The 24,898-nt window shown below is 46.8% G+C and overlaps 1 protein-coding gene across 4 annotated transcripts in view; it reads left to right on the top strand.

The window, feature by feature from the left end:
* PPFIA4 (PPFI scaffold protein A4) overlaps positions 1–24,898 on the top strand; it is a 3,163,248-nt gene that overhangs the window by 1,679,685 nt on the left and 1,458,665 nt on the right. For all 4 annotated transcript variants that reach the window (XM_085600211.1, XM_085600208.1, XM_085600219.1 and 1 more), the window contains one exon: positions 11,345–11,486. In XM_085600211.1, coding sequence (XP_085456337.1) covers positions 11,345–11,486 — 142 coding nt within the window. The remainder of the gene's footprint in view (positions 1–11,344; positions 11,487–24,898) is intronic.

The raw sequence follows: 24,898 nt of genomic DNA, 5'->3' as shown, positions 1-24,898 counted from the left end.
AAATCATTCTGATTCAAGATATTTATGAAGGATCTCAGTTTTAATGCTGATCCCTTCCATATCATGAAGAGATCATCAATATATCTCAGCCATACAGCTACATTACTATCTCACTGGGGTAGAGTTCCCTGGTATCCGTCCAGACCACCTGCTCCTCCCACCAATAAATTAGCATGAGGAAAAGCAGGTGCCCCTAACAGTTCCCGGTATCTGTCTATAATGTTGGTTATTGAAGACAAATATATTCTCAGTGAGACAGATTTCAATCATCCTGAGTAGCGTGTGTGTATTGTAGAAGATTGATGCCCTCGCTTGTAAATAATGTCTGCATGCTTTTAAGCCTTGATGGTGTTGAATATTCATGTAGAGTGCAGTGACATCCATGGCTACCAAAATATAATTGGGTTCCTAATGGATGTCTTGTAGTTGCATTGGAAAGTCCTTTGTCTCCCTAGGTAGGCAGGAAGCGCCTTCATCAAGGGATAAAGAAAGTGGTTTATGTACACTGAATTATTTCCAAAGAGACTTCCTATAGATGATATCATTGGTCTTCCTGGCAGTCTCTTATACTTATAGGTAACAAACAGAATGTTGGTGTAGCTGGTGTATCATTTTTAAGAAACTGTACTCATCCCAGAATAAAATATTGTTGTTTCGCCATCCCTTTAACGGATCTGAGATTCAGACATGTAAATCCAAGTAATATTCCTTAGAAATGTTTTGATAGCATTTAATATCATTTTATTGTCTCACTGCCTCATCTAGATATTGTTGTCTTGGTAGAATTACCATATTACCCCCCTTATGGTTTGATGGTAATGATGTTATTTTGAAAGGCATATAAAACCTTCCTGTGCTGTGGTTTCAAGTTTCATGATTTATTTTTGAATTTCGATCCAATTCCCTATTGACCAAATTGCAAAAGACATCTATGTTGTCCCTAGCTGCCTGTAGGATATAGCTCAATTTCGGTTGTAAATGAAATGCAGTAATTAAAACTGTACAAATACTAAACCTTTCTAGCAAATCTACATTTTCAAGTGCGTTCAATGAGTCTCCCCAGTCACACATATTACCAAAGCCTAATAAAAGTACCCGAGTTTCATGACCAGTTACAGTCCTCTCAGATAAGTTGATCACCATTTGCCCTTCTGCTGTATATCCCATTATTTCATCTGGTCACATCCCTTGCTCCAATGGGGCCTAAATATCTTACTCCTGTGAAACATAGTTGTATTTTGTGAAAAATGCCCTTATGAGACCAGGGCTGGTGTCTGCATTACAGCCAGTCTTCTAGAGGTGAGAGGGGAGTCACCTGAAATATGCACAGCTTGTTGGACATGGGGGATCTGCCTAGCACCTAGAAGCCTGTCCGACTGCTCAGAGAGGAAAGGTGAGTGGCTAGCCCTGCACAGAGGAGATTGTCCAGGTGTAGAAGCCCAGATGTGTTTCTAAGCACCCAAAGGAAGCTGACTGCACTTTAGTGTGCAAATAGCACTAAGATGTGATGGGTCACCCAATCTCCCTGTGCAGTACATGTGTCAAAGTGTGTAATGCAAACTTGCAATCCAAACCAGTAGCACCCCTCCCATTGTATCCAGAAAGACTGGTGCTGTTACTGCTTGATGTGTGGAGTATCTTGAGATGGTCCGTTTCATCACCATGGCGGAGAACTTGCCCAGGGTCTGGAGGCTGCAATTTCCAATGACAAAGCACCAATTGACCAGGCCTGCCTCAAATTTCCATCAAACAATTCCAACACAGAGTGACGCCACCATTGACTGTCCCTCCAATGACGCATGTTGGCACAAAACTGACGAGCGCGCTGACGGAAGCTGCAACAGCCATGCTGTGGCGGCAGGTGAACTTAAAGTGATGAGGCAAAATTATGTCTTTGTATAGTATCAAGGAAGAAAGAGAAAGGAGCAAGCCTAACACTTGGGGGTATTGACAGGGGGTTCTATTGAGGATTTATTTTTATTTTTAAATAGTCTGAAATTATGAATTTTGCATCACAATTTTCACATAAAGTATATATAAATAGAATTACCATATCCAACACCTTTGTTGTGTGCCAGGCAAAGCTTACCCTTACAATTAAACTTTGAAAATATGATGGCAAAATATTTGATCTTATAGCAATGTCACAAAAAATTCACCAAAGTACTGTATGTATTTTAGACAGTTCAACCAATCTTGTTCAACGATGTCACATAGTACATAGTTTAAGTTTGAGTTTTAACAGTAAAACTGTCAAACAGACCTATTCTACTCATTTATATTGAGTGGACTTTGGGTACACCCCCTTAAGCTATTGGGATTCTTCAACTAGCTTCTTTCAACCACTAGCTAAAGCCTTTCAGTCCCATCTCGGCTCAGCCTAGTAGAGGATTCATCTCTCACAAAATACTATTGGTCATTTTGCCATGTCATTTCGCTTTCACTTCAATTCTTGCATTGAACTGCCAGGAGGACTACTTTACAATTACAGCCCTTTCAGTCTGCTCCTTCTGTCCCTCTCATGTCTGTTTTGCTCTAGTGTGCTAATGCTAAATGTGTTGGCACATTAGCCCTATCAGCCCTAGTGAGCAGGTCTTGCTAGCTCCCCTTTGCTGCCAGTCACTGTCTCAGCTGACTGCTGCTGGACTGCTCCTGCCCTAGGGAGCCAGCCCCACCAACCAGCAGACTTCTCCTCAGGTTTCCAGTGCCCCAGGCTGCTTCACCATTTTCCCCATGCCATTTTTCCTGCTCAGTCCTCTTTTCACTTCCTGCCTCCCCAGTACTCCTCCCTAAGACCTATTTAGTAAAGGCTGCAGTGCGGCTGCACAGGCGTGCCAAATACACCCAAGGCAAGCCAGTCTGTGCTCGCCTGTGCCTGGACTACAGCCTGCACCCTTGTCCCTCCTGATTCCCACAGGTCCCCACCTATTCGTGCTCTGGACCCCAGACCCAACAACAACTTTTGGCTCGCATCTCCTTGCCCCACTTGGGACCATTTACCTGCCTCCGCTGTCGGTTCACCTCCATCCCTGGACCGACCACCCCTGCCAGAACCCATGTCATGCCCTCCCCGCCGGCCACCACTTCCACAGAACCACTCCGGTGCCTCCTGAGCAATGTTCGACCACTCTGCAAACATGCCACCGAAGTCTGAGACACCATCTCCACCCTCGCCACTGACTTGACATTCAACACAGAGACTTGGGTCATTGGCCCCTGACATTGCCACCACCACATCAACTGGCTACAAGGTGAAACACCGGGACCACACCAACAAACACGAAGGGGGCATCACCATCGTACGCAAGGAATCAATCATCTGCAGCACCACTGAAGAAAAAAACATGGCAATCATGAAACACCTCAACTTCCAACTTCACACCAACGACAATACCACCATCAAAGGCACCCTCCCATACAGTCCCCCAGGACCTCGAACTGGCCTCAGCAATGCCATTACAAAATGTAACACACCACTCTCCATGGAATTCAAACACTGCGTCTTCCTGGGAGACCTCAATTTCCACCTGGACGACCCCTCAGGCACCAACTCCACTGATCTCCTGGAACAAATGGACTGTCCTTATGCAGCTGGTCTCAGACCCCACACACAGAGCAGGACACATGCTAGACCCCATCTTCACGTCCAGCAACAGAGTCAGGTACAGCCACACCACGGAACCCACCTGGTCCGATCAACTCCATTGTCCACTTCATCATCTTTGGACCACCCTGCAGCACCCCCAACCACCATAGCACCCCTTCCGCTGCTGGGCCAAAGTCACTCAGCACCAATGAGCTGTCGCCCTCAGCATTGTCCAGCCTGACATATCCACCAACCTAAATCAAGCAGTAGAGAACTTCAACGACTGGATCTCCTGTGCCACTAACCTAGTCGACCCACCAAACCTGCCAAAAAGCACAGACCCACCAAACGAGCCAGCTGATACCCCCCAGAACTCAGCACATTGAAACGTAGATGCAGACACTGAAAAAGATGGTGCACCAGCAGAAGCCGCACCAATCAAGCCACCTTCAAGTCGGCCCTCAACTCCTACCACCACCAACTCAGAGACACAAAAAGGGAGGCCCTGGCAAACCGCATCAAGGCCAGCGCTAACCAGACCATGGAATTCTTCACCTTCGTCGGAGAGTGCATCTGCCCATCAGCCACCGATAACTCAGTCCCTGCCTCACAGGAACTCTGCAACACTGCAGCAGACCACTTCCACATCAAGATAGCCGACATATACCAAATCTTCGATCCCCAATCCACCAACCCCCTCTGCCTCCCCTCCTCGATGAAGGCTGCCAGCAACCACCCACTCACCACATGGGAACAGCTCAGCACACCGAACACTACTGCCTTAATGAGCTCCATCCATTCAGGAGCACTCTCCCACCCATGCCCACACTGCTCAAGATGTTCTACTCGAGCAGCAGCTTCCTCAATATGAACAGAAGGTTTCCCAACGCGAGCCGTAGCGACCATCGGCTACTGCCCGTGTTCAGAAATCCCCCCTGGAGGTGGTCTGGAGCAAGATTTTCCTCGCTCTCGCCAACTTAATCTTGGAGTGTGTGAGTGAGGAAAAAAACTCCGATCTGTGGAGTTTTTAGGAATTCCGCACGCTGGCGATTTGGGAAAGACTCCATTTGTGGAGCGGAATTTCATGCCCAGGCTTAGTTTCTGCATGGCTCAGCTGTTGGCTCAATTCAGCTTTTCATTACCGCACTACAAACCTGCTGCTGAGAGGCTGAACAGAAGTCAAGATAGAGATGAAGGTTACTACTTTTTCACTACAGCTCCATCCTAACTCCTGACAGGGTTGTGGGCGACTGACTCACAGCTGTACAGGCATCGATTCCCAGACATGCTGCGCTGCAAAGGGCATGCGCAGCATAAAATGTTGTGTGTGGCTCATAAAATTTGGACTCAACAAGCCCCGCCGGGGTTGGCAGATCTGCTTGCCTTCTATGTTCCGTAGCGCACCCTACGTTCAGCTGACTAAGGGTTGGCTTGTATTCCCCAAGTCTTAAGAGCCAGAGCTGGAGGCCGCTCCTTTAGAACTCTTGCAGCCAGACTCTGGAACTCTCTCCCAGTCTCCATCAGAGGGATCCAGAATCACCTTGCTTTTCGCTAAGCCATAATGACCTGGGGGCATATCATCAAGGGGCGACGATAATATTATCGCCGCTTTAGAGACCGTTTTCGGGCGTAAAGCGGCGATAATATTATCGCATTATCATCAAGGGTATGCTAGCTTGTGATTCCTTGACGTATCGCCCCTTTTTCACACGCCTTGCCTCGCATCGAAAATGAGATGCAAAAGAGGCGTGGCTGTGAAAACAACATGGGATAATATCGCGAAGGCAGGTTCTCGATATTATCAAGGAGGGTTAGCGACATATAAAATCGTGTTAAGTATGCCTTAATGCAGGAATTTAACGTCTGTTAAATTCCTGACTAAGGCATACCTAACATGGAGGGTGGATTGTGTGGCTAAGACCACAGGCCGTATCATCGAGGATATCGCCGTTTTCTACCATGGAAAACGGCAATATCCCAACTATATCTGGAATTTTTATCGCCTCGGTGATGCGCGAAACGGGCGATAAATTCCAGAGATAGCCGGCGATAAATATGCAAGCGCTAAGCGCGCTCAGCGATATTTATCGCCGGCCCTTGATAATATGCCCCTTGGCTTTTACCGGCTTAATTCCTCTTCAGCTTCTATAGTCACATGTCCTTGGTTGTGCTGGGATGCCCTGTTGCTGGGAAGCCATGCGCATTGCAAATCTCTTATAATAATAATCTGTGGATAACATATGTGTGAAAGGGGCTACAATGGAAAGCGCTGCTCACACTTGCACAATCAATGGAGCCGATGCGCCTCTCTGCTAGGTTGCTGATCTATGCACTTTTGTTGTCTCCAGCAAAGGCCACAGAAAAAAAAGCAAAATGAAGTGACAAATTATTTAGTTTGTCTGTTTACGTTTCGGAACCTTGGTGCTGTGAAAAGCATTTTTTATCTCTTTGTGCGTGCTCGTGGGTCGTGGGTCGTGGGCCTAGTGCCCCCTATAGAGCACTTGCGACTGCTGCCACGTCATGTCATCTGCAAACAGGTAACATGGGATTTGTAAATAAAAGACTACAACTATATACTGAACTGTAAAGAGAAGCCTGCCATTAAGTTAATAATGTTGCCAGCATGAACTCTTTTTTCTCAAGATCACACAAACTATTTTACAGGTTGACGAAACTTGGTGATTGCTTGTTGAATTCACACCTGCGTCTGTTGTTAACCACTTCCTGTTATCCCTCTTAAATGCCACAGACCTCAGGGCCATTCCAAAGGCGATAGCAAGAGTGATTTAGAGGTGGGACTTAAGACAAGCAATGGGCTGGATAGTAAAATGTTGTGTTAAGTGCTGGCTGTGTGCCCCCCATGATACCTTGCAAAGAAACCTCTGACTGGTCGCCCTCACTACCCTTAAAGTCAAGTGTGGATAGAGCGTCTTGGCCCAGTTTGTAGAGCCATAGTACGATAGGCCTCTGGACACCATTGGTAAAGGACCCCAGCCACCACAATTGTGGCCCATCAGCTCCTGCCTGCCCTCTGCTCACCCCCGAACGAGATCTGACAGCTGTTTACATTTATGCCTTTTCTGTATCATTAGATCCTTACAGCGCAATCCTCAGATAAGTAGCACCCTAGAGCCAAGCCACTGTTAGCCAGAGTGACAGTATAAAGTCCCTGCCAGCTGTGTCCTGTTTCAGCGTGAGCAGTGTCCTATCAGCATACTTGTGCTTCCAAGAGCGTCCCTTCTATAGGAGACTTTTCATGGCAAGCCCTTTAGACTTCCCTCATTGCAAGCTTCCTTCACTAGTGGCCTGTCGGTTGAGTATGCCTCTCAGAAAGAAAGCCTCCTCAGTACTGCCCTGATAGAGTCAACAAAGTGAGATGCGCCCAGCGTGTATTTACATATCTATTGCCCCCAGGGGTACAAGTATTGTCCTGTCGCTGCTCGTGGACTCCACCAAAGTGAACAACTTCTATCCGCCATCGTGTTACTGATATGTGAGTACGGCAATGGGAGCTTCTTCCAGAGGTGCCCTGCAAGCAGCGCGCGCTCCCTCCCACCACTATCCTGTCAGGTTTTGATGACTATGCGCTTCCACAGCAGTGCACTTTCACTCTCTCAGGGCTCGCACAGTGTGCTCGGTCCTGAACCGTGTGCATCGCCACGGATAGACCTCCAGCAGAGGAAGCGGTCTGCATCAGTGTCCTAGCCGGTCTACTGACCTAGACACTCCTATCTAGTTTTATTTTATTATTTGAGTTGCTGTTATTTTCTAGCACTGGGGTGACCCGAAAAGCACGTCAGACTGCCGTCATGGGAGGATGATGGCGAAGGATAATTTGCTGAGAAGATAAATTCAGGGAGAATACAGGCTAATATGTCAGGTCTGATTATCAACAAGGCCGCCAGTCCAAACCCTTTCAGAAAATGTGTCTTCAGGTGCTCTGAATTTTTAAAACTGGCTCCAAATCACAGGCATGAGGGAAGCAAGTCCCATTAGAAAGGACCTCGAGATGGAATGTGAGGTTCCCTCAGGACTGTCCCGCCACTGCTTTGTCACTCACTCGCCGCAAGTGTTTCCTCTAGAACTGCCCATAAGTGTTGTGGCGTAGGTCTTCAGCACTGTGGGCATCCTCCATCTGCTCCTTTGCGACTTTTCCCTCCTAAATGGTACCTTCTTAAGGAGACACTTTCACGTGTACTATTAATTGCAGGTTGGCCCTGCCGCTACGTGGAGGGCCCTCTATGTCTTCGGGCAGTCAAGAAGGAAACTTGGCATCCTTCACCGCTTCTGGTCCTTGACAGAAGAGGACAGTCCCATTTACCCTAGGAATGACCAGGTGCTTCTTCAGAAGGCCTTCACTCCTGGGGTTCCATAGCAGGGGTAGGTCTGCCCTGGTTGAGGTTCACACTGCTGAATATCAGTAACTCTGATCTTGCCCTGCTGGTGGAAGCTCACACTGCTGGTGCCTCATAGCAGGACAAGGCAATCCTGAAGGAGGTTCATAGAGAGGAGTACCTACACCACTGACTGAGAACAGCTGGAGCAAACTCACGCTGCTGAATAACTGAAGTAGGGACCGGGCACTGCCCTGAGCAGACCCATATTCCTGACTGGATACTGCTGCTAATAATTTTTTTTTATTTAATTTTACCTATACCGCTTGCATCCCTCCCCGCATACCTGTGCCAGCCACCACTGATATTGATGAACAGCCATAGCACTGAAATCTGGAATATTCCTGCACTGATGAATGCCTATACCACTGACCAGGCACTGCTGGATAAAGCTCACACTGCTGGAGATCTATGGCGCTGCAAGGGCACTGCTGGAGGAAGCTCACACTGATCTATAGCACTGCAAGAGCACTGCTGGAGGAGACTCACACTGCTGGAGATCTATAGTGCTGCAAGGGCACTGCTGGAGGAAGCTCACACTGCTGGACATCTATAGCGCTGCAAGGGCACTGCTGGAGGAAGCTCACACTGATCTATAGTGCTGCAAGGGCACTGCTGGAGGAAGCTCACAATGATCTATAGCACTGAAAGGGCACTGCTGGAGGAGCCTCACACTGCTGAAGATCTATAGCGCTGCAAGGGCACTGCTGGAGAAAGCTCACACTGATCTATAGCACTGAAAGGGCACTGCTGGAGGAGCCTCACATTGCTGAAGATCTATAGCGCTGCAAGGGCACTGCTGGAGAAAGCTCACACTGATCTATAGCACTGCAAGGGCACTGCTGGAGGAGCCTCACACTGCTGAAGATCTATAGCGCTGCAAGGGCACTGCTGGTGGAAGCTCACACTGATCTATGGCACTGCAAGGGCACTGCTGGAGGAGACTCACACTGCTGGAGATCTATAGTGCTGCAAGGGCACTGCTGGATAAAGCTCACACTGCTGGAGATCTATGGCGCTGCAAGGGCACTGCTGGAGGAAGCTCACACTGATCTATAGCACTGCAAGAGCACTGCTGGAGGAGACTCACACTGCTGAAGATCTATAGCGCTGCAAGGGCACTGCTGGAGGAGCCTCACACTGCTGGACATCTATAGCGCTGCAAGGGCACTGCTGGAGGAAGCTCACACTGATCTATAGTGCTGCAAGGGCACTGCTGGAGGAAGCTCACAATGATCTATAGCACTGAAAGGGCACTGCTGGAGGAGCCTCACACTGCTGAAGATCTATAGCGCTGCAAGGGCACTGCTGGAGAAAGCTCACACTGATCTATAGCACTGAAAGGGCACTGCTGGAGGAGCCTCACACTGCTGGAGATCTATAGCGCTGCAAGGGCACTGCTGGAGAAAGCTCACACTGATCTATAGCACTGAAAGGGCACTGCTGGAGGAGCCTCACACTGCTGAAGATCTATAGCGCTGCAAGGGCACTGCTGGAGAAAGCTCACACTGATCTATAGCACTGCAAGGGCACTGCTGGAGGAGCCTCACACTGCTGAAGATCTATAGCGCTGCAAGGGCACTGCTGGAGGAGCCTCACACTGCTGGACATCTATAGCGCTGCAAGGGCACTGCTGGAGGAAGCTCACACTGATCTATAGTGCTGCAAGGGCACTGCTGGAGGAAGCTCACAATGATCTATAGCACTGAAAGGGCACTGCTGGAGGAGCCTCACACTGCTGAAGATCTATAGCGCTGCAAGGGCACTACTGGTGGAAGCTCACACTGATCTATAGCACTGAAAGGGCACTGCTGGAGGAGCCTCACACTGCTGAAGATCTATAGCGCTGCAAGGGCACTGCTGGTGGAAGCTCACACTGATCTATAGCACTGCAAGGGCACTGCTGGAGGAGCCTCACACTGCTGAAGATCTATAGCGCTGCAAGGGCACTGCTGGAGAAAGCTCACACTGATCTATAGCGCTGCAAGGACACTGCTGAAGGAAGCTCACACTGATCTATAGCACTGCAAGGGCACTGCTGAAGGAAGCTCACACTGATCTTTAGCACTGCAAGGGCACTGCTGGAGGAAGCTCACACTGCTGAAGATCTATAGCGCTGCAAGGGCATTGCTGGAGAAAGCTCACACTGATCTATAGCGCTGCAAGGGCACTGCTGGAGGAAGCTCAAACTGATCTATAGCACTGCAAGGGCACTGCTGGAGGAAGCTCACACTGCTGAAAATCTATAGCACTGCAAGGGCACTGCTGGAGAAAGCTCACACTGATCTATAGCACTGCAAGGGCACTGCTGGAGGAGCCTTACACTGCTGAAGATCTCTAGTGCTGCAAGGGCACTGCCGGAGAAAGCTCACACTGATCTATAGCGCTGCAAGGGCACTGCTGGAGGAGCCTCACACTGCTGAAGATCTATAGCGCTGCAAGGGCACTGCTGGAGAAAGCTCACACTGATCTATAGCGCTGCCAGGGCACTGCTGGAGGAGCCTCACACTGCTGAAGATCTATAGCGCTGCAAGGGCACTGCTGGAGGAAGCTCACACTGATCTATAGCGCTGCCAGGGCACTGCTGGAGGAGCCTCACACTGCTGAAGATCTATAGCACTGCAAGGGCACTGCTGGAGAAAGCTCACACTGATCTATAGCGCTGCAAGGGCACTGCTGGAGGAGCCTCACACTGATCTATAGCGCTGCAAGGGCACTGCTGGAGGAAGCTCACACTGATCTATAGCGCTGCAAGGGCACTGCTGGAGGAAGCTCACACTGATCTATAGCGCTGCAAGGGCACTGCTGGAGGAGCCTCACACTGATCTATAGCGCTGCAAGGGCACTGCTGGAGGAAGCTCACACTGATCTATAGCGCTGCAAGGGCACCGCTGGAGAAAGCTTGCTCTCATGGACAGGAGACACTAAGAGGAGTCATGTACTTGTGAATACATGTAGAAATGGCCTAATGCTGCTACAGATGTTCGTACTGCTGAATATATGTATCATTGACAGGGCAGTGATGGGGAAGTATGCACCTCTGGAGAGCCCTGCAGAGACAGGACATTCTACACTGTACAATATAGTTAGCTCTGACCGGGCACAGCTGGAAAACTGCTTCATGCAGAAAGTGATATTTTTTGTTCGGACCAGCCCCCTACAAAATGAAATGAAAATGCTTAATATGCAATTGTCAGAACTCTCACAAAATTCAGAGATTTTGTAGATTTCACTGGTGTGTTTTGAAGTTCACTCAGTCCTATTAATAGGGAGGTGCTACGAAAGCTTATATATTGTACAACAAATGTATGCATGACCTGTTAATTCGTAAAAATGTCTGATGCGTTGGTTGTTTGCCTTGCAGATCGCACATAGGCAGTGCCTCGGAACTGAGGTATTCTCTGACCTCTTTGGTGGACCCTAAGGCGGAGTCCCTTGGATCGTCCCCTGTCCTGCGTCGAGCACAGAAGGGGCGATTAGCCGCTCTGCAGGAGCAGCCTGTGAAGGTGAAATGCATGTTCGATTATCCGCGCACACATTGCTTGCAAGGCAAATGCAGCTTATGAAGGAATCCTTAAAAATGTTGTAACACATACTTAGGTTGGTAAATAATATTCTTAGTTGTAAAATGCACAGCGAATCTGATACCTGTAAAGATAAACTTTGTGCTGCTAGGTTTTGATTTGAGAATTATAGAACACTGTCAGTACTTCCGGCTTTTGTGTACCGTTGAGGTTTTCTTACGCATCCCTCACTGAAAAGGAACGGCGAAGGCAGTTTCCATCACCGTAAAAGTATATGTTTACTCTCTCTCTTTCTCTTTCACACACGGCATTGTAAATTAATGTGGCCGCACAACACTTTTTATTTACAGCAACTGTAGTAATAATTAAGCACACATTCACATATTTATTAGTACAGTTCAAAGGTCAAATCCCAGTTCATTACCACAGTAGCATGACGTTCACATGATAAAATGATTGGATAGCACCTAAAAGATTTTTGTGTAGCAATTACTATCCACGTGGAAGCAACTCTCTTTTTAGTCATGAAGCATTTTCTGTGTGATTATACCTTAATGCACAGATTGAAACGTTTGTATCCTATTTTTAGGTCTCGCCTGACCCAGCGCATGCGCTGGTCTGGCGAGACTTATTGAGAGGGCTCCAAAAAGTGCTACCAGGCCAGCCTAGAGCCACAGTGCATGTGCGCGGGCGCGCGCGTCGCGCTTTACCGCGATTACTTTCGCTTTCGCGGCCGCTTTGAAGTTTGATCGTGATCGCGATCACTTTGCATAGCCAATAGGTCTCGCTTTTGGGACCTTATAAGTATTTAGTTATGCAACTGTTGCATAGCTAAACACTTATAAGGTCCGAAAGGCGAGACCTATTGGCTATGCCAATGCTTGTTATTAAAATATTTTTTGTTAAAAAAGTGAAAAAGTGCAGTGCTATAAATCATATGTGCAGTTGCGCAGAGCATAATAAGCTATTTCTTGCCATTCTTTAAGGAGGGCAGCGTCATCATGACCCACTGGAGGCATTACCCCTCATGAGTCAGGGCCCCGCCATGCACGGAACAATAGTAAGAAACAGTAAATCGCCATCTTTAACAATGGTTAAAGTGACCTCATATTACGAGGGTCTAGACAACACTCTAAGGTTGGGACTCACACCAGGAGAGAGGAACACCTCTGAAAACTGGAGGAACCCGGCCCCTTCTAGTTTTCTGAAGTGGAGTCGAGGAATGCACAGGTGCTGCTTCCTCGCGATTCCCATATATGGCCAGATGATGCCCTTGTAACCATCACTGCATATGGGATGTATATGGAAGATACGGATTGAATATTTTGACAGCTCCATTTATGTTGAATAACTGATATAGATTCAGACCATTTCCTGTGTATTGTGTTACATTCCTACATGTCTGCCTACACACATGGTATACTATCACCACATATTGTAAACTCATCACAGATTGATCTGTACATGATCCTTGGATTGGGAATCATGCGTGTTGCTTATTATGTTTTCATGTTTTCTCACTAAAATAGAAAAAATAAAAACAATAAAAACATCTATTTAAAAAAAGGAATGTTATAGCTAGATTTTGGAATGAGACATGAGCTAACTTTAAAACACTACTAAGCACTGGAATATGCCAATTATATTGTAGTGAACTAACTAATGTGTGCCCTCAACCCCACACTGCTTATGCCCTCACACAGTACGCCACTCATTACATCTCATTACATATTACAAAGTGATGCTTCAATTGCAATTTTGTACAAAACCATCTCCACATGGCACGTTAGGAATCAAAATGAAGAACTTCATGTTCACGTGGAGTAAATAAATCAACACATGAATAGAATCAAATTCATCTAATGACCAAGTGAAAAGACAAAAATAATTACATCATATATACCATGAACTATGAATCTACCAGAGTTCATTGCCAACCCCAGTGAATGACAAACGAAAAGTAGCTTGTTTGTGAAACCATTTGAATATCTTTACCCCGGAACAATAACCAAAACAAACACCCACCAGAGGGCTGGGCTAAGGGCCAAACCAGAGTGTGTGATTACAATTAAAATAAAGGATTAATTAAGAACAAGTGCAATCAGCACAGACTTGATCATGCTACACAATAAAGACTGGCAAGTTGAAATGACCAGTATATAAAAAGCCAGTCGTATTAAGAAAGCAAAAGTTCCTTTCCCATGGATACTCAGACCTAACTATAACTGCACTGGTGCTATTGCTGCCAGTGTAATGTGTGTGTGTGTGTCTGTATATATGTACATATTTATTCTGAATGTTTGCCAGTGGTTTCAAAGCTCATATGTCACAGAGACGAAGTCTTAACTACAATTTATTTTTTTGTAATTAACATGGCTATATTTATTTTCAGGATGTTTAGATTCCCTATACATATAAAAAAAAGTTAAATGGATGGTTAAAAAAGCATTTCATAACTGTTCAGTGCTGTTAGAAAGCAGAAAAAAACTTTCACAATGACAGTGCTGGGCTCAAAGCATTAAATCAGCTTTTCTGACAAGTTCACTCTGGCGGGCCCATCCTTGATGGAAGCATCTACTAATGAATCCTCACTAGTGTGTGAAAATGAATACACATTAAAAATACAAAACCCGCTAAGCAAAAAGTTACACAGTCCCACGTTTACATTTCCCTACAATGCGCATCGCATTTAAAATCTCACTTCTAATAATACACATTGTTGCATAAAACACTTCATCCACCACCAAAAAAAAACATTTGCAGTCCCAGGCAAGCAATGAATACTAACTGATGATGCTCAAATGTTCCAGAAGTTCCTAAAGAAAATCAGTTAATAATCATGTGATCTGAAAATTACATAATGAGTAACATGTGTAATGTGGTCCTATATTGCTCTCTTGGGGTTCAGGTGACATTTATAACCCACTCTGCCTTTGGCCTCATGGTTTTTAAATGTCACCAGAACCCGTTGATGGCAATATAGGCCTATATTACAATATTACCCAGGCCGTTCGCTGCAGGTCTTGCCCACTTTTGGGGTTCGGGACACGACCTGTCGGAATGCCAGGTGCTGCAGCCATCCCCCACTTCACACAGACAAAGGCAAGAGCTGCCTTCACCTAATTTTCATGGCCTTCTTGCTTGGTAACGCGTGGCAGGTAGGGCCAACCTCTACTGCACACAGCCCAACCCAGATACAGAAAAGGCTCTAAGCAAGGCATGGCAGTAAGCGGCAGGAAAATCTAATGGCAGTTGCCTCAATTTAAACCAGATATAAAGATTGTCCCTATGGCCTGCTGAGCTTGTTGTGGAGGGGTTACTAAGTGAAAGGCTTCCCACGGTGGAGCCAGCAGAGGTACATATTGCTCTTTATAAGAGGGGCCAGCGGCGCATACTTGGGGAGGGTGGGGGGGGTGGTGTCGGTCCGCCCCAGGCGGCACTTTTTTTTAGGGCGGCAGCCGCGCGGCACTGGCCCGTTGCGGCGGCCTTTATAATTTATTTGGCCAAGGGCTGATCTGCACCACTGACATTGCGCAGAAGTCATTATGCGCAGCTGAGTGTTAGCAGGCTGTAGGATTCACTATTGTGGCGGCTGCATTCACGTGACATGGCTTCAGGACTGCAACAGTGTGTCTAGCTCTTGAGGGGGAAACAGGAAGTTAAGTTACTCCTGAGGCGGGCGGGGCCCCAGTGCGAGCGGGCGGCAGTTACAAATTGTTTCTGTAGTTTAAGTGGCAGCCTCTAACTGCTCGCACGGCTGCCTGTGCCGAATTGGTCACGGTGCCTAATCATGCTGCCCTGCGACCGGACCTTTTCGGAGAAGAGAGGTCAGACTGTCATCAAGGAGAGGCCGCTGTGTGGCTCACTGAGGTATTAATAAATAGTTTTAAAACTAATAGCCTGACAAACACCGAGCCTGTAGCTCTGCTCACTGCTCTCCAGGCTCGTGGGTGGTGCCGCGGTGGGTGAGGCTCCATTCAGATGTCCCTTGATTAATTTATTTACAGATTTAAAGATTTTGAATACCATTTTGAGTTCTTCTGACTGAGGGCCACCAATCCATGTGTGACCTCTCAGTGCTGCGCTGCCGGAGTTCGCGCTCACACTGGCACCAGGCAGGAGTGTTTTGAAGTCCTGCTGTGCCCCCTGCTGTCTCACCAGCCCTGGGCCCTAGGCAGAGATTCCCTCTGGGTGGGCCTTTGATATAAATAAATAAATCTTTCTTCACCTGCCCTGGCTCCATGTGTGTTGCAGGAATGGTGGGGTCCTTGTGTTTGTCCTGGGGAGCTCTGTGCTGTATGTACTATTTTCAAACGGCACAAGCCAGAGCCTGTAACTTGTCAATTACCCGAAGTGGCAGCTGCGACTGAGGATTCTGCAGACTGTCAGTGCTGATAGAGTGATGTATGCGGTTGGAGGGGTGACGGTCGTATACCTATGAAATTTTATAGACAGTACTTTAAATGGAAACATAGAGAAAGTGCTGCTACTTATTATCTACAGTACCTATTTGCTCCTCCGAAGTGCTGCTGCTCTCCCATTAAATGTATTACAGCAGTGCTGAGTAGTGCCGATGCTCTTTCTTTTAAATTAAAGTAGTGCAGGTACCAGACACCATCTGCTCAGTTAAAGCAGTAGTTTACGTGAAGAAGTTTGGATTTAATGATCACTCTGGTAAGGTTTTGTATCATGGAATGGCAACTTTACACAGGAGTGAGCGATGTCAATTATCTGCAGTGCAAGCAGGTGTAAAGTGTAGGATGAGAGGAGATTCCGCAAGTGTGAGAGCGTTTTTGAAGAAGTGTTTTGAAGGAGTATGTGCATGGGAGAAAGCAGAAGAAGGGAGTTGTGTTGCTTTTGGCACCTGTTGAGGAGAACTGAACTTCCATTTCTGGTACTTTGCAGCAGTTTTAAGATAATCTTAAAGTTTCTCATGGCTCAAATGGGTGTCATTTCTGGTATTTATGTTTCCCTCGTCTTCATTGCTTGATTTTGCTCGCGAGAAAGTGCCACTCATAGTCGTTGAATGTCACTCATAATTACATTGAAATTCTGAAAATGTAACACATAAGTAATCTGAAACCTTGGCAGCTATGCGTAATACGTTTAATTGGAGAGTACCGGCACGTCTCAAGAGTGATGTAGTACGTTTAATTACAGAGTAGCGGCACTTCTCAGAAACAAGCAAGTACTCTGGTACAGGGTGCCTGCTCTTCAATTTTTGCATTTCTAGCTTTGGAAGGCATAGGTAGGTAACATGCCTCAAGCTACTGTACATTTTTCAAGGACGAGCACAGGAAGTGATTCGTTTTTGCTTGTTTCATCCTACGTAAGTTCTTTCACACCCAGAGCTCACCTTAGCAGCGGGCTGCCTGTGGAGGAGAAGTTGTGAGCTTCAGCTGACTATTAGCGGCGATACTATGCGTCTTTCGGACCTCTTTCAGGTGCTCGCCGTTCTTTTTCCTCAGCACCCCCTCCCCCCCAGGGGGCGGCAATCTGAAGGATAGCCCCGGGCGCTACAAGCTCTAGCTACGCCTCTGAGAGGGGCTATAGCTTGTTCCCTTCTCGAGCACCCTCTTCTCAGCATGTTCATGAGTGGCCTTTGTGAGAGTAACAATCCTGTAATCTGACCGGTGCTTGGTGCCATTTTCTGAATTTGTACTTGTGTTTTCTACAAGACTAACTTTTGTCATGGATGCTACATGAGGTAAGTTCTCCAGCCTTCCCCTCTCAACCGACAATGGTATCTGCAGAAAACTGTGACCAGTCACAGCCCTGGGGGTTGTTACTGTTACTATTTTGAATGTTATAGTTGTGGTTCATATGGAGAAGGCTAGCACCTCAAGTAAAAGATTTTGTACCTGCATTTTTTCATCACTTTTGCGAGGCTGCACTTATAAGCTATTGCCAACGTCCAACTCAGTAGCCAGTCGAGGATTGTTATGCCTTGCAGCATCTGAAGCAGATCGGTCCTCTCGGGATGGGAGCTGACCCTAGCCATCACATCAGCCATTGTAGTTAGGCAACCACATAATACATTTCATAATTTGGCACTTCCAAGCCACACTTCATCAATGGGAGTTGTAGCTTATGAAGTGCCACCCTTTTCCTACTATCAAATTACATTTGAACGAACACCATGCAGTCGCGTAAAGAATGTCCTCTGTAAAATTACTAGCAATGTGCAAAGAAATATAATAGCCATAGTAGAAGCAGCATTTGGCTATTGCCACTCGGCCCGTAGGGGAGAGTAGAAGATCAATCCAGAAGGAAAGTGACTGGTGCATAATAAATGTGTAACCCCAGATATTTAAACATATATCTAGTCTCCTTTTTAACATTGTATGCAATATATCATTTCTATGTTCCTATTCATCGAAAAGGGAACAGACAGGACTTGGTCCAGTTAGTTTTCAAGTCAGATATCTTCCCAAACTCATCTAGCATTTCCATCAAGCCTGGAAGGGACTCCTGTGCATAGTGGAGATAAACGACTTTGCGTCCGCATCACGTACCAACTTCCAAATATTTCAGTCCCCCATTCTGGGGCTCTTATGCGGAGCAGACATACCAGTGGCACCATGGCCAGTGTAAAAATAATCGGAGAGTGTGGACACCCTTGTCTGGTGTCCCTATCAATGTTAGAACAGTCCAAAATAACATGGCCCTTCCGAACTCTGGCCGCTGGGTTAATATACAACAATTGCACCCAGCGGAGGAACACCAGACCTAACCCTACTCTCCCGCGAAACAGGCATGAGGTACAGGCAGCTGAGAGTGTCAAAAGCCTTCGCAATGTCAAGATCCACTGGCAGGCGCATATAATCGCTTCCATCATCCACATCCATCAATCCTAGTCAGAGCCATATGTAGAAGAAGGTATTTCTTACTGGGATAGGCCCTTTTGGTCAGCATGTACTACTGATTCAATAACGGAAAGCAACCTATTCGCCGATATTTTCTCTTGAATCTTATAGTCCAGGTTTAGGAGGGATAACGGAGAGTAGGAATGCACATCAAATGGATCCCACATCTGTAGGACCGCTATCAATGCTTTCCTTATGGATTCCTGTAGCGTTCCTGAATCTCTCACTTAGCAATACATTGTTAGTAGTTTCTGAACAACATGAGCTCTATAGGAAGCTTAAAACTCAATAAGAAGTCCATCCGTCCTTAGGGGTTTTCTGTCGCTATTTGATCTATGGCACTATATATTTCCTCTGTTTTAAGAGGCACTTCTAGCTCTTAGTGGTGCAATGGATCAATCTGTGGGACAGATGCTGCATGGACATATGCGTGTATTTGTGCTAAATCTGTACCGGTGGGCTTGGTATACAAACTTTGATAATATTGAGCAGCAGCTTCATTGATGCCTCCTTGTGTATTGATCATTTCCCCACAGCTAGATCTAATAGCACGGTCGAGATCCATGGAATGTTGTTTTTCGGGAACCAGGACAACAATGGGCCCGCTCTGTCTCCCTCCCCATGTTGGCGTGCTAGGTGTTCCCTATAGTCAAGTTTCTCCAGACTGTTACTTAGTTCCAAATGTCCCACCAAGTTTGCAGCTGCTGAATTTCCCATCAGCCACATATTGCATTCTACTTAAAAGTTATCCCTGGTCAATGTTAATTTGATTCCCTATTTGGTATTAATACAATGTACATGGACAACCACCTCAAAGGCCTGCCATTCTATAAATCTGTTTGAGCCCGATCCCTCATTTTCTGTAAAGTATTGCACAATGTGGGTGCCTATTGAGTCACGGAATGAGGTGTCCAGTAACGCCTCTGTATGTAACCTCCATTTTGTAATCTGGGCTTGCCCCCAACTCCAGGCTACCACCATCTTCAGAGGGTACTAGCCTTTTTGTCACCCATTGTTTAAAATATTGTGTTGTTTTAAGGCAGGAGACACCAGGCAGTGGGGGGTTGATGTGGCCACTCATTCAGGGACGCAGTTAAAGTCACCTCCTCTGAGAGCGGCACCTACAGGTCCCGTATGAGGGTGGGAAAGGCTGAGTGAATGATGTTTGGGTCAAATATTGCTACTAAGGTCAAGTACTCGAGTGTCCCCTCAACCAGCAAGTACCTGCCCACTTGGATAATTTTATTACCTTGAGCTACAAATAGGATTATTGGATAAATCCATATTAAGGCACCTCTCATGCATGCTAAATCAGGCATACCATATTCAAGCCCCTTCCATCTCTTTGTTAAATTCTAATGTTCTGCCCTTCCTAAGTGTATTTCCTGTAAGCAGACTATATGCACGTGTCTGCACCTGAGGTATGTGTAACTCTTGTGTCGCTTCATAGCAGCGACCAGTCCTCCGTTTGTTACATGCCAGAATGTTATATTTGGTGGATGAAGCCTTACTGGAGTCCACCCTGTTTGCTACTCAATGTCACTATTACTCATAATCTGTGTTGGACCAGGAAATGCAAATCCCTCCATCCTAGTGGATCCGCGGCTGCTCTCCATGCAACGTTGGACCAACAACAGCAACAGTAACATTGACCGCAACTCCCACTCCTAGGCTAAAAGCAGAAGATGTTCTTTGCCACAATAAAAACCTTACTTACAATAAAAATCCGATTTGCACATAGACAATTGTTTCCTCGATGCATATTGGAGACCTGACCACACGTGTTTTTCCATTGTGCTTTTTGTACTCCCCTGAAATTAACATTGGACCCTCACTTAAATGAGATTCTCGCACGCAGCAGCTTAGTTTCAGTGATCCGTTCCCCTCACTAAACACAACACCCGCATGGTACAATAAATAATGGCATCCACAGTTCTAGGTGTCAAATTGGGACTGTGAGAAACGTCTGGGCGAGGGCCTGATTCACTTAAGCTTGGGGGAGGAGTTGGCCTAACGGCTAGGGCGCTCGACCTCTGACCTGGGGTACTGGGTTCGAGTCTCGATAACGAAGCTGAACATCCTGTGATTCTGGGCAATTCACTTAATCTCCCAGTGGCTAAGAAAAAAATGAATGTGTGTCCTCATGTAACGTAACTGGTGCTATGTAAAGCGCTCTGACACCTGATTAGATTCGGGTCAAGTTCGCGCTATATAAAACTCTGCAAAAAAAAAAAAAACTGGTGTTCTCGCGTCCCAAATCAACTGCATGGTCAAGTGTCATTCGCCCTTTGGGGAGGAGGTTACTAGGTAAATATCCACCACTGCTTCTGCTCACTTATTAGCAGCTGATCATCTGTGGTCTTTCCACATGATCCACCGGGGTCTTCCTTCTGGGGAGCCGTCATACCCATTGTAGTTTAGGAGTGACTCTCTCTGGTGGAATAGATACTCCTTTCAATTGGATCCAGAACCAGGCCTTATTTGGGTTTTGGAAAAAAGGTTTCAGAGTTGTCCACCACTCTGTGTATTGCTAGACACAGAATTGCATACATTTGCACCAGTTGGTGCAGCTGTTCTTTATTCTCTTTGAATGAACACAATAGTTTCTGCACCTCAAATGTATTGTCAGGATAAATTTTAATGGTATTACTGTTTAGAGACCGATGGCCTTTTGTCCGGATAATTAAGGTATTAAATCTCTGTCACTGAATTTGAGTAATCTGACCATTGTTGGACATGGCGTGACCCTCGGTGGTGGTGGGCACTGTGGCACTTGGTGCGCCTGTTTAATTGAGAAGAGTTTGAGAATCCTGCCTAAGAGCATTCTGTTGACCAACCTCTCCTCTAGAAACAGCTCCATGTTCTGGCCCTCTGAGCACCCATGCACCCTATGATCCTAATCCTATTGCCCCTAGAGCATGGCTCAGCATCCTAAGTTCCTAGTTTAACCACCTTTACCTCTCTCTTAAAGGTCTGCAACTGTTTTTGCACTTCTTTTACTATGGGGTGCAGGGCCGGGAGTACGGATTCACTGTTTTCAACCAGTTCAGCAAAGTTTCTATGGTCTGCCCGAAGAAAGCCCACATCAATAGATACTGCATCTATGTTTACATCAAGAGTGCTCTTGGTATTGAGAATGGCCTGGAGGATCTTACTGACTTTGCCTGTATGCTGTGCTAGAGTTATGTTATGTTATGTTATGTTAAATGGGACTTTTATAGCGCAACGGCTACTCCAAAGGAGTGTCCCGGCGCTTTTGTGCTCCAGACCAAAGAAAGAGCTGGAAAACATAATAGTAAAAAGAGCAGGGGCCTAAAGAGGGGGCAGATTATCCAGTGAACAGCCAGGTTTTTAAGTCTTTTCTGAAGGCAAGCAGGTTAGCGGTGTTTCGCAAGGACACCGGTAAGGAATTCCATAGCTGCGGAGCAAGAAAGCTAAAGGACCGGCCGCCTAGCCGAGCCCTTTTGATGCGTGGCACCCGAGCCAAAGCCAAAGCTTCTGACCTGAGGGATCGTACAGGTCGATAGAAGTCCAGCCTCCTCTGAAGATATTTGGCACCATTGCCATGCAAGGCCTTATGGGCGAGAGTCATGGCCTTGAAAAGTATCCTCTTCCGCACCGGAAGCCAGTGAAGGGATACGAGGAGATTGGAGGCACTGGTGCGGCGGTGCAGGCCAAAAATTGCACGAGCAGCAGCGTTCTGAGTAACCTGCAAACGCTGGAGGAGGTATTCAGGCAGACCCAGATATAGGACATTTGCATAGTCCAATCTGGACCCTATGAGTGCCTGAACAGTGATCCTCCGATGTTCCTCCGAGAGAAGGGGAAAGAACTTGCGCAACATTCTGAGTATCCCAAAGCATGTTCCCGTAAGAGTGGAAACCTGGGATTTGAGCGAGAGCTCGTTGTCAATTTTAACCCCCAGGTTCTTAGCCCACTTAGAGGACTGAGTGGGAGGGAACATGTCAGCAGGCCACCATCCCTGCCAATCTGGTTCTGATGGGCATCCGAAGAATAGTATTTCGGATTTGTCCGAGTTGCATTTGAGGCTGTTGTGTGAAAACCAGCTAAAGACAGCCCCAAGGCACTCGCAGATCCTTTCTCCATCGAACTCTTCGCTCTTACGACAGGTGAATAGAAGCTGGGTGTCGTCAGCATAAGAGACGATCCGGGCCCCGTAGGACTCCGCCAGTGTCGCCAGAGGGGTCATAAGGATGTTAAATAGAGTGGGGCTCAGTACAGAGCCCTGAGGCACTCCGACTCCCAATGGCGGCATCTCGGCGGACCCGGGTGGGACCCAGACCGTCTGCCGGCGGTTGGCCAGAAAGGAACGAAACCAGTTGAGAGAGTGGATTCCATTTGCCATAACGGGTCGGCGTGGGCAGAGGTAGTTGTTAACATTTTCATAATGCCTTTTGAGAAGGCAACCTGAGATCTTGGGTTTGATCGTTCTCATGCATACAGTTTCTGAAGGTGTCTCCCTCGCCGATGGCCACCAGAGGGGGAGGAGAAGGCATAGGAATGGTGAGCCCCATTGAGCTCGGGCAGGCTTCATGCGCACAATCGCAGCTCACGAGGTTCATTCTTTCCAGTCTCAGCCAGCAAGCCCCAGTTCCTGCCACTGAGTAAAGGTTCAGTTATGAGAATTCCAATCCCTTATAAGGAAGTGGCTGTGGGCGCCATGAATGATCTATACTCCCATCAATGTAGAAAGGGCTATTTTCTGCAAATTGTCCAGCCTGGTGATTGGTCATCCATGCACCCTCAGTGCAAATATTTAAGGTAGGATGCTCAAGTCCAGTGTCCACAGCACCTACTTTTCTCAGGCTCCAGTTGACACCTGTCTCTCAGGCCTGTGCGCAGGCCCATGTGCCTGTCAGCTTGAAGTTTCATGGGGATCAGACTTGTCTCATGCGCTGTCACTCCTTCCAGTCCCGCACCGAGGAACACCTTCACCTTATAATCCACCAGGTGGTGGAACAAACACACCAGGCAACAGGGGAGAGATGAGCAGTGCCCTCAGCCAGGCACACCCTTTGCCTGTTCGTGGTTACCTGGCACTTCGCTTCTTTAGGTCACTCAGTAGGCCTCACTACGCAGTAATCGATTCTTCGCAGGGCACACACGATGCCATGGGAGGGCAGTCTGACACACTGCCAACCTCCGATTTCCTTCTTGTCTAGTTGACCTGGCCTGCTTCTTTGATTTATGGCTGTTGTAGGTACAGTCAGGCATGGCACACTGCTCTGACATCCTCCAGGGTCTACTTACCGGTCATGGGATTCTTCATGGCTCTAACGACCCACCACCACTCCCCATCCACTCATGGGCTGTTCACAGTTGCATAGAAGGCCGATGTCAAATGGAAAAATTGAATTATTGAGGGGAATCAGGGGGGTCATATACAGAGCAGGTGAATTCATGTTCTACGTGGCCCTGCCCTATCCTGCATCTAACCATAACAATGAAAAGTATTTACATTAGCAGTATCTCTGTATAATAGGCTCCCTGTGTTGAGATATGAAACTTGCTGTCTCTGAAACTGAAGCATAACAAGCTGAATACTTGTCTATATGTTCACCAGTAGTTTTGTGTTGTTGGTAAAATAAATTACTTGAACTTCACAGCTATTCGTTGTCACTGCAAAACGTGAGAAAGTTTTACCCGGTAAAACATGATAGCCATCTCCATCTCCAAGCAATGGGAGGGTTCAGGGCTGATGGGAAATGTAGTTTATCATTGGTACACTGAAGCAGAATGCATCCTCTACACACCGGAAGCCTCACACCAGATGGCACCAACCCTGTGAATATCACCAGCTTTTCCTTCTCTTAAATAGTCTTGGTGTGAGCGTGTTTTAAGTATTGCATCCCTGTGCCTGCTGAGTCATAAGCGGCAAGCCATGCCTGCTGACTCATGCACATCCCTGCATCATCATTGAAATAGGATACTAATATGATAGCTTCCAGTGCTCCTCTCGTCTGTTTGTATTAAGTGATGGATGCTGTGAAGAGCTTCTGAGAATGAGGGCTTTGAAAACTTTCTTTTTTAAGAGGTGATTTATAGAACTCTGTATAGTCAGTTCTGCTTGTCTTTATGTTTGTGTTCTAGTATGTTCACCCTATAGTTTTGAAACATTTAATTGTAATGCTAAATTGCATCCAGTTAAAATGCAGAGTGATAGGGAGTTTGACCAAGAGGAAGATTGGAAAGTGTATATAGGTCCTGAATAAGAGCGGGGCACAGCGACACTTGTTGTTTTACTTCTCTGTCTAATTAAAAATGTTCTGGTGTTCTCACTCCAGGGTTTTCCAGTTGCATGAACAACATTCCAGATTTTATTGCCTGGAAAATCCATCAGGTAAAATCACTTCAGGCTTGTGCTTCATGTGTACTCAGCCTTCGACTGCTGTCCCCGCCTGACCTCTTCCTACAGCACTGGAAAGCATCTTTTGCCACCTTCTTGACAACTCTGCTTCCACCGTCTGCCCCTCAAGAGAGATTTAATCTGCACAGGCATGGGTTTTA

Source organism: Triturus cristatus, chromosome 1_2 (assembly GCF_964204655.1).
Source record: "Triturus cristatus chromosome 1_2, aTriCri1.1, whole genome shotgun sequence".
Taxonomy (NCBI): domain Eukaryota; kingdom Metazoa; phylum Chordata; class Amphibia; order Caudata; family Salamandridae; genus Triturus; species Triturus cristatus.
The sequence above is the reverse complement of the archived record's forward strand: the minus strand, read 5'-3'. Positions and strand labels throughout refer to the sequence as shown.